General features: G+C 40.0%; 1 protein-coding gene across 1 annotated transcript in view; it reads right to left on the reverse strand.

The window, feature by feature from the left end:
• Anos1 (anosmin 1) overlaps positions 1-14564 on the reverse strand; it is a gene marked incomplete at its 5' end in the record, with an annotated part of 74891 nt that extends 60327 nt beyond the window's left edge. Inside the window, 2 exon segments of the mRNA XM_008852491.2 lie at positions 1973-2195; positions 14502-14564. Of these exon segments, the coding sequence (XP_008850713.1) occupies positions 1973-2195; positions 14502-14564 (286 nt within the window).
• Between the last annotated feature and the right edge of the window lie 808 nt (positions 14565-15372).

Genomic DNA, 15372 nt, shown 5'->3' on the forward strand with positions numbered 1-15372 from the left:
ATGATTGAATCAAGAGTTAACTGCCTAAGCTGCGATTTTAGTACCAGTATAAAAACTTTTTTTTTTTCACAAGAGACAGGAACATGTAGGAAGAGACTATCATGTTCTGGTCAGTCAATAATGAACCACTAGTTAATATGGTTCATAACTATAATAACTACTGTAGAAATATGTGTATACATTATATGAAGGCCTTGAACCACTGCATTCAAAAATCTTAAGGATTCTGGAGGGAAAATGGTCTAACTAGGCCATAAAAGACGAAAGAAGAATGATATATATATATAGTCATTTTTGTTCCACCAGAACAGACACTTTTGAAACCTCTTGTAACTACGTGAAAATTGGCATTTCACTTCATTCCAAGTCTTCTACTTTGGTAATTATACTCTTATTGGAAAAGTCAACAGAAAGATCTCTGCTCCTTTTTTCCAGCTATAAATCCGTAAATTTAAGTTTCATAATCACTTCAGCAAAGAACTGGCTCTTACAACATAACACTGACTTCAACATTCTGAAATAACGGAGAAGTTTGCTGACTGTTTCCAAAGCACCTACTGTGCTTTCTTAATTGTGTGTGTATGTATGTATGTGTGTGTGTGTGTGTGTGTGTGTGTGTATCTGTGTCTGTGTGTGTATGCACACATGAGTGCACGTACGCAATGAGGCCAGAGGAGGCCGTTAGATCCCCTGGAGTTGGAGTTACAGGTGGTTGTCAGCTCCTGCATATGCTTCTAGGAACCCAACTCAGATTCTCTGTAAAAGCAGTATCTGCTCTTAACCACTGAGCCATTTCTCAAGTCCCTACATAACCACTGTTTATAAAATCTCAAGCTGTCAGTACATAAAGTATTTGGACTTGTAAAAGCAGTTCTCTTCATTTTTATTTCACAAGCATAATACACGAAACAGAAAGGATGTATTTCTATAACATAACGTTTTAAATAAAATTAAACCCATAACTATTAACATGGAGAAAGAGTACAGAGGTTTATATAAACTAATTTATGTCCAAATTTAAGAAAATGGTTTCCCCACTTAAATGAGTTCCATGTGCAGCACTAGCTCAGCCCTGGATTACTGGACTGGGTGAGAGTTGATTTCATACCGTTCTTTGTCTCCCATGGGTCAGTGCAAATTGATGCAGTTCACAAATGTTTAATTAGCTTACGTATATTGGTCCAGGAAGCTCTGGGTGACAACACTGCCCTTTAAAATTCTACTAGGGAGAAAAATGAAGCAAATATTCGCTCTGAACAGCAACCACTGTTGTGCAGATTCCTTAAAAAGTAACAAAATAATAGTATAGTGATGTGTATCATAGCGGACCATGACCACACACCAAACTGTACACAATACAGCAAAATCCCCTTGGCAGAGACATGCTCCTTCACAGAAAGGGGCAGAAAATACTTAGCAAGACTCAAGTACTATACACACTGCTTGCTTGTGAATGTTAGCTATTGCGTATGCAGAAATGTCTTATAAGTTGAGTCTCCGTCTTTTGAAAGAGCTTAATTGGTATCTAGAATGTCAAATCCCTAATCAAAATATTTAAAGTCTATATAATGACGTCAAGTGCTCTTAGACTGTGTCAAGAAAACACAATACATATGTTTATTATGCATTTTTCAAGTGCGCCAGACTCTCAGCCCTTTTTCCCCCCCTGGGGATTTAAATCTTTTTATTCCAGTGTACCCAATACAGCTTAACTGATTTGCAGAAAAATATGAAAGGAATTTCTGAATTGCTGCTGTCTTTCTTATGGATTAAGATAAAACATAAATGCATCATTTATACTGCCCTAGTATACTTTTATTATGGGAGAGTTTTAAGTCCCATGAGGATTTAAAGGTATTTCTGCACGACGGCAAATAGATTTCTTCAAAGTCCTATTTTCTTACACCTGTCCGTCTACGATTAACACAATCGTGTCAAGGTAAATGTCTGCTTTCTGAGCTTTGTGGTTTACCTTTGTACAGGGTCTTGGGCACCTGGCAGGTGTGTCCACAGCCATTGGAGCAACATTTCTTTACCCCAGAACACTCATGGTCAACGTCACAGCTTTCCACACAGGCCGCTGCAAATCCACTGGCTTTCTCCGGTGCGGGGCAATCTCCCTGCTTCACCAACAGGATGTACTTGAGGAACTCACAGCTAGTCAAGCACTCGTAATTCTTCTTGGGGAATAGAGCCTATGCCAGTAGAAGAGAGAAGAGAGAGGGGGGTGGGTGAGGGGGAGGGAGGGTGGATGAAGGGAGAGGAGAAGAGGAGGAAAGGAAGGAAGGGAAAGAGAGAGGAGGGGAAGGAGGAGGGAGATTTAAAAATTCCTTTGAAGACACTTGAATTCTGACTTTGAGACGTCTCTGACAGTCTGTTTTTATACTTTTAAGATTTCCCCCAAATAGTTCACAAAATTAATAAATTCCTTTTTAGTTTCCCCAGAAAAATGACATTCACGCCGTTTTTCCAAAGATTAGAACCGAGAACCAAGAGTTCTGAGTCGTGATTGTGGATCCGATGCGGTACCCATATCATTCAGCTTGTTGATGACATTGCCAGAGGACCAGGAATCAAGCAGCCCTTAGTGATAATCGGAAGCCCAGAACGATGCACTATTGAAAAAGCAGTCAGCAAGTGGTTCATTTTTTACATATAGTTTGAGCTCTGGGTCTCAACTAGGACATGGACTATATATGGCGTTTGTTCTGTCTCTGAACTTAGAAGGACCTGAGCAGTTTCCTAAAAGCTTTATCCCCCGCAGAAAGAAAGGGGCGGGAGGGGGGGCGTGATACCTTCTGTGCTTTGGAGCAACCTGCCTTTGCTTAATGGAGGACGACAGCCTAGACAGGCCCATTAGCCTGAGCCCACAACCATATCCCCAGCGGGGCATGGTGTCCCACACCAGCAATACTAGCACAGGGAAGATGTAGTCAGGAGTATGGCAAGTTGGAGGTCAGCCTTGTCTACATAACGAGTTTGAGGATAGCCTAATCTACAAGACATCCTGCTTCCAAAAAATCAAACATGGGCTGACGAGATTGCTCAGAAAGTAAAGGCAATTGCACTGTCAGCTTGATGACCTGAGTTTGATCCCCAAAGCGCACATAAAGGTGGATGGAAAGCCTCTGCTCCATGTATTAGTCCCCTGACTTCCACAGGTGAGCTAAGGCAAGTGTACCCACCCCTTCCTCTAAATAAATATTTAAAAATTAAAAATGATAATAAAGGTCAACATGGAAAACGTGATGTGTATTTCAGTCCACAAAATCTTTTAGAACTCATTTGTGTGCCATGATGTGTGCAGCACCAAACATTTCTTTGTATTAGTATTTTATTATTTTTATCTTATTTGTATGAGCATATTGCCCGTGTATATGTAAGTGCACCCGTGTCATGCATGCCTGTGGAGGTCAGAAAAGGGTGTTGGATCCCCTGGAACTGGAGATAGGGATGGTTGTTAACTGCCATGTGTGTGCTGGGAATATAATCCAGGTCCTCTGCAAGAGCAGCCAATGCTCCTAACCACCGAGCCATCTCTCCAGTCCCCAAAGACTTCTACTTATGACCTCAGTAAGCTTCCTCATCTTAGAAACTGAGTGTGCATTAACCCATCAAAATTTATTGCAGTCAAATACATAAGAAAGCTCTCAGCGATTTGCTTGAATTAAGTAACAGGAATAAAACTAGAAACAGCCAAAAAAAGAGTAAGTCCAAGGTTTGTAGTGGACTTGAACACACCACAGGAAGTTGAGGGTTAGTAATAATCATATACAAAACCTGAAAATAACATGAATTGATTGGACACAGATTGTGTCCCAATTTAGGAGCTTCACAGGTAACGGTCTGGTGACACGGCTTGGATTTTGCAATGTTTGTCTCGGAGCAGGAAGTCCTGGGTTTGATCCCCAGCACCTCGTAAACTGGGCGCAGTGCTACACACTTTTCTATATGTAGCACTTGAGAGAGGGAGGCAGAAGGATCAGGTGTTCAAAGTCATCCTTGAGTACATAGTGAGTTTAAAGACAGCCTTGAATACAACAGACACTTGTTTCAAAGAAAAGAAAATTCTACATGTAAAACTTCGAAAGAAACGTACCCTTTCAATATTGAACTATTAGCCATTTGCAGGTGGGTGATTTAAAAAACACCCTATAAATACTGGAATCGGTATCAGTTCTGAAGCCTCCTATTTTCTTACCCTATTTCACAGTTCACGTTTCTGTTACTGGCTGGATGTGTTTACTTAACAGGGGTTTGAATCTCCAAATTTAGTTCGGAATCTAAAGTAGTAAACAAAAAGGTATGCTAACAGATCTGTTTCACTTATGCAGTGTTTTCCAACCTTCCTCTTCCAATCAAATTTGCATGTTAAATGAACAGAAGGAAAACAGTTACCGAAACCACCCTCCACCAGCATACAACACACTGAGATTTTTAAGCGGAAACAATGTCCCTAAAGCTGGCAACTGTTTATGGCTTGCTAACTTGGAAAACACAGTGACTGCTTTTCCACTAGGGTATAATCAAATCAACTCAATTCAAACTGTTCACATGTGAAAACAGAGTATGTGTTTTTTAAAAAAACAGGACACAAAAGTTCACTTATATCTATCTATTGACATTCTAATTACCAGTGGGGCAGTCACCACAGACTTGGACCGTGAGGAAACGGGAAACAGAGTCAGAGATGCTTCACACTCATAAGTCACTAATCTAGTGGGGTAGAATAAAAATAATAAAAAAGAAGCTGGGTGCAGTGGTGCACAACTATAATGTCAGCTCTGAAGAGGCTGAGGGAGGAGAATCAGGAGGTCAAGGCCAGTCTAAGCTACTTGAAGAGTTTGAGGCCAGTTTATGGCACTTAGTGTGATGATGTCTCAAAAGCCAAAATAAATAATAATAATCATCATCCTCATCATCAAAATCAGAGGGCTAACATAGATCAGAACATTTGCTACCAAACTGCTTAAAAGAACTCTCCTGGAGATAGAAAGATGACTCAAGAGGACCTGGATTCAGTTCCCAGCACCCACAGGGCAGCTAACAACCAACCATAGCTCCAGCTCCAGGGGCTCCGATGTCCTTTTCTGGCCTCTGCAGGCATTGCACACATAGGTGCACTTACATGCATGTAGGCAAAACACTCATACAGATAAAATAAATGTAAATAAAGAATTTTAAAGGAAAACTTTTATTCCAATAGTTTAACCCTTCAGTTTATGTGAGAGTTGTTCTGTACAGATGTTTAATATTTTGCCTTTCAGAAACTGACTAATAAAAGACTTCCATGATTATTTTTAGGACCATTTAAATAGGTATGTATATCTTTGCACATAAGGTTTTGAGACTGGCCCATCATCTGGAACAACACATGTAATCGTATAAATATTATACAAGACGGTACAGACAAACAGCTAAGCATTACTGTGCAATGTTGAGAAAAAAATATATACTCCCTAAAAGAAAAGAAATCTGCTTTCTGTCATTTCTGCATTTTTATTGTTGAACATTTCAAAATTCTTGTGATTCTTAGAAACATTTCATAAGCTCTAAGGAAAAATGTTTGTTTCTCAGTCTTCTAAAGGAGGAACAGACACTAAATTTCAATGTGGTATGTTCAGGTTAAACACTGGAATTGCACAGTCTTTCTAGGCTCTTTATTTAATTAAAAATTATCCCTTATTATTGTGTGTGCACATGTGTGTGTGTGCACGCACGCATGTGTGTGTGTGTTCTACTATGACTATATTTTTAAACAGCTGACACATGGTACAGTTCTGTTGAGTTGAAATAAATACCAAGTTTACCGTTTCTTATATAGTAAAGACATCATATTATGTGATTTTTAAAATCACCATCATTTTTATTATCATCTTCATCATCCCTGCAGTAAAGCTAGTTGATCATGATGAGATGTGTTTCTCTCCCTCCACGAGCTGTGTCACTTCTTCATCTCCCTTGCTCCTCTCACATCTGTACAACTATACTATTTCCACTGGAAATGCAGTACCTTAACCTCAAGAAGATCACATGTTCAAAGCCCCAAAAATCAAGTGAGAACCTGAAAAACGCTTACAACAGTGTTTTTTCAAGGTCCTACCACATCTCAAGGTAAAAATATGCAAATTGGCATAACTCAGTGGCTCTCAAAACGTTACTTTCTGGATCCTACCAAAACTATCTACTTAAACTGGCATTTTTAATTTGTTTTTAATCAAGATGTGCAAGTTATAGTTAGGGAAAACTGATTCTATTGTTCAAGTGTATGGTATGGGGGGGACTGCTCACCACATATTTCCCAGGGGACCATGGTCAAACCCTATGTGCTGACTTCTTTCTGTACGCTCAACTACACTTATCTCTAGATACAAATGGTATCTCAAACAGTGGTTTGAGTCTCTCTCTGTCTGTCTCTGTCTCTCTGTCTCTCCATCTCTCTCTCTCCATTCTTTATTAATTTTGAATGGACAGATAGAATTTCTATAAAAAGATAAAGACACACTTTGAAAAAGAAAAAGCCAAAGAAGGCATTAACTAGTAAGTATTAATGAAATAAAAAATAAGAATCCTACATCCTCATGTACTTAACTTATGCTTGGAAGTGCGATTATAGCTTGTTTGTAAACTCAATTGCACCTTCTAATTGATTAGCTGTGCCTGCAATTAGTTTGATTTTCAAGCACATTAGAGACTTTGAACTTAAAATGATAAGGGGGACAGAAGTGTGGAAGAACAAAAATCAAAATATGGAGAGAAAAAATTAATTCTGGTTTTCTGTTGCATGGTAGAACCAACAGAGGTCTACAACAATCTGTATTTTAAAATAACAAGAAAAGATAATGTCAAAAGTTCCCCACATATAAACTTATCTGAGGTTGAAGAAATGCTAGTTATCCTGAATTTAATATTTCCACATGAATACAGATATCCAGGTATATCTGTGTTATCTCATAAATACTTAAAACTATTTGCTATAAATGAAGAAAATGAGTTAAAAGAAAACATGCATTAGGGTAGTGACTTTTTATGCTTACATATAATAATCTCTTTTTAAAAATTTAAGTAATCATTACTTGTATATAATTTAGCCTTTATACCTAATGTTGAGGGTAAATGTGTCACTACATGTTGGAGTATAAATAAGTCAGTAGGAAGTAAAAAAATCCCTGCAGAGTAGAGATAAATAAGGCACAAGATCTAAATCATGATTTATTTTTCTTGCATTTTATTACCTGTAATGGTGCAGACTGACTATGAAGCAGGTCACCCGTTGAAGTCATTACATATCGATTCATATGGATTCATAAATCATAAATCTAGGTTCCAAGAATGTAGTGGAGAAGGGGGAAAATGAGAAATTACGCTCTATTGTGTCTCTGCATGGGACCACCGCTGCTCAACAGAGACTGTGAAGTTTTCTTCCCACCACCCGATTGCATTGGTCTTGTAAAACCCAGCAACGACCTCTGTGCTGGTTTGTTTTAATTACCAAGAATCTACAGTGAAGAGAGTCTTGGTGAGGAGTTACTTACATCCAGTTGGTCTGTGGATATGCCAATGGAGGCTTGTCTTGATTGTTAATTGAGCGGGGATGTCACACCCTGAATGTGGGGAACCCCATTTCATGGCAGGGCCCCAGGCTTCTGAGAGCAGAGGAATCTAGCTGAGTACTAAAGAGTAAGCAAGCAAGGGCCCATGTGTTTCTTCTCTTGCCTGCTGTTGTCTAGGGATGCGACGTTACCACCTTGAGTCCCTTCCAATAACGGACTGCAACCTGCAGTTGCAAGTCAAATAAACACCTCATTCTTCTTTAAGTGGCTTTTAGTCATGATATTTTATCAAGGCAACCGAATAAAAGTAGAAACACGTCTGTGTTGTAGAATCCCATGACCAAACTTGAAAATGATCATCCTGTACATTCGAAGTGTTCCTTTGGAACAAATTTCCATCACTCACTCTTTACTATGAAGACTCCTTAATTTCTTGCCACCCCAGTGACCTCTCTTAGTCCTTTGATTTTTACCTTCATCATCCTCACATATTTTCTTTGTTGAGTCATAGCACAAAGCATGGAGCACTTTTGATCTCTATCTTCCTGCAGCCTTGAGTTGAGTACTGTCTGCCCCAGAGAGTCCTGAACATCGCCCTAAATGCTGCAGTTCTGTCTCTTTTCCCAAAGCACAATCCCTTAGGGATGTTTAACTTACACCTCAAACACAACACACTTTACCTTACACTTCTGATTTAGTCTTTCAGCCCACCACCTCGAAACTTCTGCCTATGACATATTCTATATTTCAGTGTGATGATTATTATAGGTTGCCAAGTTGACTGCATGTAGAATTATCAAGTAATTTAGCTTCTATGTACACCTGTGTGACATTGATTTGTGCATTAGGGTTAGTTGGGGAGACCCATCCTAACACTGGGACCAAATAAAAAAGAAAAAGCAAACCAGAATTCCTCTCTCTCTCTTTTTCTCTCTCTCTCTCCCTCCTTCTCCCTCTCCCTTCTCTCTCTCTTCCTCCCTCCCTCCCTTCTTCTCTCTCTTTCCAGACTATCAGCCTATAGAAGCAACATGACCACATACTTCACCTTCCAGATGGAGCAGACCCTCCTCCTGTGAGTCCAAATATACCCTTCTTTCCTTAAATTGCTTTGGTGAGGCACTTTGTTAAAACAATGAGAAAAGTCACTGGTATTCTCAGTTTATTTCAACCATTTCTTTTCAAAACTACTCAATGTCAAAACTCTAACATCATTAATTTGTTCTTCTCTCTCTCCCATTTCTCATGTCTGGTTTAAATCAATTTATGTGTGTGCTGTTTTCCAAACTCTGAGGCGAGCTTTTCAGATTACCTTGACCACACTACCTTGGACTAATGGGCCATCACCTGTCTGCTTAAATTCACAGATTGTACAAGTAGATAGATACATCAGCTTGTACTTCTTACTTAAGGTCCACTTTGTTACACCCAAAGTTCTTTAACGAAAGTACCTGGGACCCTTCCAGTAGCATTCATAAGAAGATAACCCTAAGCCATGAAACATCTTTTAAAACAAAGTTATGTATACATTTTACATTGCACTCTCATTTAAAAATCCAAGAGTGGAACGGGACAGATGCTTCAGTGTTTAAGAGCACTGGTTGCTCTTGCAGAGGACTCGGGCTCAGTTCCTAGCACTCACATGGCAGCTAGCAGCCATCTATAACTGAAGTTCCAGGGGATCCAACACCTGCTTCTGACCTCCATGGCCATTATGTGACATGGTCGCACTCACATATATGCAGGCAATACACTCATACACATAAATTTTTTTAATATAAATAACCAAAAGTCAGCTACTAATTGATTTTCCAAAGCACTGAGGTGGTCTGATCGATGAAAGACATACTGTGCCAACCTAAGACAGGTTATAAGAAAGAAAATGTGTTAAAAAAATAACAGGCTCAAACCCACATCCAATTTTCCCTTTGTGAAGATAGGGTGAGCTACTGTACTGATTCACTGAAGCAAAAGATTACCAAACGGAAGTAATTTTATATGCTTCTCTCCCCACAGAAACATACGTATCACTTTCACATGTAGAGGTCACCACTTCACTGCATTTAGCTGTATGACAGGCATTCCAAGACTGAAGGATTCACCTCAGTTCCCGAAGGGATGTATTTGATCAGCACTCTAGAGTTTTGGGTATGTAACCAGGTGGGGGAGCATTGCACAGGATGAAACACTTTAAGTGTAAGAATATCGCAGAGAGGACAGTGGATTCACATTCTGAAGACACTTTCCAGTCTGTGGGAATAGTCTGCGTAAAGAGCCACCCATCATGATAAGGGCATTTGCCTTCTTTCGCTTCTTTGAAGCCCCGCATCTGAAGGGGCGAATGCCCCAAAATAACGTGTGCTAGATTACCCCCCGTGTTCTAGTTTGACTTCTGTTGCTGTGATACACACCATGACCAAAAGCAAGTTCGTGCAGAAAGTGCTTGTTTGGCTTGAAGGGTATAGTCCATCGTGGAAGGAAGCCAAGGCGGAAACCCGGACAGGAACCGAAGTAGAGATGCAGGGGAAACTCTGCTTGCTGGTTTGCTTCCAGACTCACGTTCTGAGAACTACCTTTCTTCTATAGTCTAGGCCTATTTGTCTGGGCATAGTGAGGCACAGTGGGCTAGGCATTTATCAATGAGCAATCAAGAGCGTGCCAACATACATGCCCACAGGCCAATCTGATGGAAGAAATTCCCCAACTGAGGCTCCCTCTTCCCACATATGTCAAGTTAATGACCAAGTTTGGCTGTTACATTATGTAACTTATTTAAAAAAAGAAAATGCTCTGTTGTTATGAGGCCGCGTTTTCCTCTGGTTGCAAACTGGCTATGAAGCCGGGCTCTCCTGTATCTCATAATCCCCGTCTCAGCCGCCTGAGTGGTGGGATTATAGACATGAAGCACCAGACCAGATCAAACAGGACTCTTGAAAAAGATCTCATGTTTTTTTCTCCTGTTCTATCAAAATATTTAACAGTTTCATTTTTTCAGATAGGATGTTCCTATAGCCCTGGAACTAATTATATAGACCAGGCTGGACTCAATCACACTTAGATCTGCCTGCCTTCGCCTCCTGAGTGCTGGGATTAAAGATGCGTGTCATCAGACATGGCTAATGGTTTTATTTTTTAATGCAGCATCATTTACTCTGGTATCAGAAAGAAAACAGCAAAAGTTGAATGTTGTAGCTCATCAAATATGAACTGAGGAAGATCATTATTTGAGAAAGGAAAGAACCAAGTTTGTGGATGTGCTTATTAACGTACCTCCCTAACTCCTATCTAAGAAAATTAATGTTGTCATTTATACTACCTAGAACAGTTCTTTATATTTAGAAATGGAATCTTGTAGAAAAAATGTGTACAGATATGTAGGTTTTGTGACACAGTTCTTTTACTTCGAGTGGGACTTAGAAAACGTTCTGTAAAGGGCTACCTACTAATTATTTTCAAGCTTAATACCATATGCTTTTTTTGCAGCAATTCAGCTTAGTGGTTACTGCACAAAAGCAGCCACACATAATATAAAGTGACCATTGCAGGATGTGCGCCAATAAACCTTTATTTACAAAAACAAGAGGCCACCTGCTTTTGTTCTGTATACCGTGTTTTGGAAACACACTCCTTAAAAGGTCAAGGCAAGCTTGAAGTAGACACATGAGGCTTATTATTTAACAATCTAATTTCTTCCATTAAGAGCCAAATATTGAGTCCCTTTTTGTGCGGGATTTTGCTGAGGGAAGTTTACATTCATAATATGAACTTTGCACATATATACTTGGGCAGGATGTACTGGGCTGTGGAAAGTTGAGGTCACTTATTGACTAGCTGAAAGACGCTCAAACATCCACCAGCCATCAGTTTTCTTAGGGGTGCTGTGTTTTGTAATATGATCTGATACATGATAGACGATAAAGGAGAAGTCAAATGAGAGAGAGAGAGAGAGAGAGAGAGAGAGAGAAAGAGAATCAAATAAACTAAAATGCAAGTAGAAGCTCGAGTTATGAGATCTGCCACCACTAGCCACAATTTGCAAAACTGAGACCTTACAGTTATCTCAGAAAAGAGAAATTTCAGAAACGTGCTAGCACATTTGGAGCTTGCAGTGAGAAAAGCTGCAAATGACTTTCGATTATATCTGACTTCATATCAAGTCAGAGTTACTGGTATTTTTTTTGTGTGTGTGTGAACTTACAGAAGGAACAGTACAGCCTACCTGGATTGTCAAGATTATGTGAAGAGGTATTTTAGAGGCTGGGGAGATGACTCAGTGGCTAAAGAGATTGGCGTGTAAAGGTGCACGTATATGATTGGGCAGAATATGGCTCACATTTACCAAAGAGTTCTGAAGAGCTGACTGGCAGGAATCCTTGGGCAAAAGTGCTCCTGGCTACAGGAATAGTTGTGTAACCATGAGGACTGAGTTCAGACCCCTAGCACCCATGGAAAAAGCTGGATACAATAGCATGCACTCATAATCCCAGTGATGGAGAGGCAGAGACGGGCCTGCCCAAGATCCTCTTGGGGGACATGGTGCAGAGAGGGCACTTGCTGGAGTGACAGTCTCCCCAGTTGGCCAGCTGCAGGTTCAGGGCAATATATCATCTCGAAAATTAAGGTGGCGAGAGATTAAGGAAATCAATCTCTGGCCTCAACAGGCACAAGCATAAGAATGCACATGTACAGACACATACATGCACACACACGCATACCCTGTGTGCGGGCAGTCATACAATATTGTGCACACATGCACGCCCAAAACTATTTTAATTCAGATGCATGTGTACTTTGTGCACAGAATCAAAGACAAAATAAAAGCTGGAGTGTGGTGGTCTGTCAACTAGGCATCCTTGAGGTAGATGTGTTAACATGGACGAAAAACGTGCATGAGAATTCAGAATCGTAGTTCAGTTCAGATCTCTCTCTGCAGTTGGACCGACTTAATAAAAATCCCCATGTCAGTTCCCATTTTGGTTCAGCTTGATAAAGTTTAAAGGCCTGGAACATTCATGATTGGTCACTGCTTATTTTCATAGCAATAAGAACAAGAACCTAGACTAAAAATGAGACTAAACACACACGGGAAAAGCAAGCCGAAGATGGAAGGGATTTATGTCCAACCTGTCCATTACTCTATCTGCTAACAAAAATCCCCATGTCAGTTCCCATTTTGGTTCAGCTTGATAAAGTTTAAAAGCCTGGAACATTCATGATTGGTCACTGCTTATTTTCATAGCAATAAGAACAAGAATCTAGACTAAAAATGAGACTAAACACACACGGGAAAAGCAAGCCGAAGATGGAAGGGATTTATGTCCAACCTGTCCATTACTCTATCTGTAATCAACTTCTGGGCACACTGCAAGCATTCACAAAGTTCAATGAACTTTATTAAGGCCGTTTTATTCTGGTTCAGTCTACTAAGATAATAAACCTGCCAAGACAATTATTAAGCTTGGGGGTAATTTTTAATGCAATTAATTATTATCTTCAGCTATCAAACATGTAGGATGCATTAAATCTAATCCAAATGCGTTCTGGCATAGTTAGGATTCAGAGAAAAATGATGCCAGTCTTTTGAGGGAGATAGAATCAATGACATATGTCATTCTCTGTCATTCCCAAAGGGACAGAGATTGGGACAGAAATACACTAGAGGGTTATGGTGCTATTTGATTTAAAACTAAATCATTACTCAGCCACAGCTGACAGTCATACAGAGTAATTGACCAAATAACCCTGGGTGACTGTCGGGAGTCCTGAAATGCCTGCAAGGCATTTTTTTTAAATTGCTCACGTTTACCAAAGATTTCTGAAGAGCTCATTGGCTGTAATTCTTGGGCAGAAGTGCTCCTGGCTACAGGAATAGTTATGTAAAGGTTTGTGGTCAACAATGTTTCATATATCCAGGGAAAGCTGCAAACTAGCATGAGACTGAGCTAAGGAAGATGACTTACTTGATTGAGAAACGCGTGAGAAACGTGTGTACGCACATGCGTGCATGTGTGTGCCGTCTAGAGGACGGCCGGCTTCAGTTGTTCCTTAGGTATTATCTACCTAGTTATTTAGGTGGGATGTCTCATCACCCTGGGACTCACTAAGTACGGTAGCTTCACTGGCCAGTAAGCCCCAGAGAGCCGCCTCTATGCACATCCTTAAGTGGTAGCTTATATGCCCTTTACCGACCAGACAATGCCATCTCCTAGGCCAGAAACTCTTCCACTGAAGTCTTCTAAAATGGAACGATAGGTCCCTGACTCCTGGTGGTTATCCAAACCAAGCCTCCTGCAACAACATACCTGGCATTAAGGAGATGTGTCACTAGTCACAGACTGAGATCCAGCCCTTTCATCCTGACCACTGGCCCCGGTGTCAGACTGGTCACCTCACTCTTCCAGTTCCACCTCAGTTCTCCATAATACTATGCCGTGCTCTCAGAGCCTTACCTTTTTGCACTGTGAAATCCAAGGTGAAGGGGAAGACAAAATAAGACAACGAGGATGTCTTATATCCTCATGAACTATATACATTTTAAGAAAATAATTATGGCCTCAAGTTTGCAGTCATTTATTCAGAATAGAGTCTGTATACCTTCCCAAGACAAACGTGGCAACTGCTTGGCTACACTGGATGAACACCAGTCACCGTGTCTCCCTTCCCCTTTGAAACAGCTCTCCATATAGCCTTAAGTTCTTTCCAAAGACGCCCTATGACATCAGTTCATTCTGACCTCAAAGACTACCTCACTGACTTCCTTGAAAATTGTGATCTCTCTAAGCCACTGTCTTTGGGATGGTGTCACTAGCTGTACGTTTTCCTTTCTGTCAGGAACGTTTCAACACCTTGCAGTATCCTCAGTGGAAGCTGGGTGAATAGCCACAGGAGCCATCTTTAAAGAACATTTAGTTTTACACCGTAGGTAGTAACATCAATCTGATACCCTCTTACCTCACAGAAGCTTTGACATTCATGCTTTCTCAAATCTCCAGGTTCCTTGCAGGGCTCCAGGCACTGAAAGAGAGAAACAAGACAGATCGGTAAGCTATGAGCAAGAGGAGAAGTGACGTGGGGCAGGAAGTGCTTCCACCTGCTGACACTGCTGTGCATGCCTGTTTTTTCCTGACTGGTTTAGAAAAGCCAACTATTGAGTCCAGTATTTAAACCAACTACAGTACAGATCCAGGTAGGAAAGAGACCCCTTCCCCACACACCAAAAATTTAATTTTCAACATGACTGAAAAAGAAAATTTACATAGAGTGGCAGTGAATTATAAGAAATAAGATACTCATTAAAAAGAACGTTTTCAATAATAATCTTTGTTCAGAAAGAAATAGCTGGCTGCTTCTAATGAAATTTTTGTCAGAACATTTACTATTAAGTTGTGCTTCACTTAGCAACATAGGGCTAGAAGTTTATAACTGTATGAACCAAACACGTTGTATTTAGTAACATCTATCAGCAATCCAACAGTATTTTCATTTTTCCAGTCTAATTACGCCACTGAAATAAATTGTGTCTATGTCAATACTTCATTACAATGCAGGAGTTTCATATCAGATAATTAAGTTTCCTTAAATATGTATATATGATATATATATATGTCTTAATGTTAGTAAATTATAGAACCAAATGACAACAAATACTCGTAAGGATGTAGCAAAAAGAGAAACTTGTAAAGTGCTGGTGGAAACATAAATTATGATAGCCATTGCAGAAGTCAATATTAAGGTTCTTTAAAACCTAAAAACAGAATGACCATATGACCCAGATATGCTATTTCTAGGTTTTGGCTTTAACATACCACAGAGGTTCTCCCAA

Source organism: Nannospalax galili, unplaced genomic scaffold (genome assembly GCF_000622305.1).
Source record: "Nannospalax galili isolate Female #2095 unplaced genomic scaffold, S.galili_v1.0 scaffold1670, whole genome shotgun sequence".
Classification (NCBI taxonomy): domain Eukaryota; kingdom Metazoa; phylum Chordata; class Mammalia; order Rodentia; family Spalacidae; genus Nannospalax; species Nannospalax galili.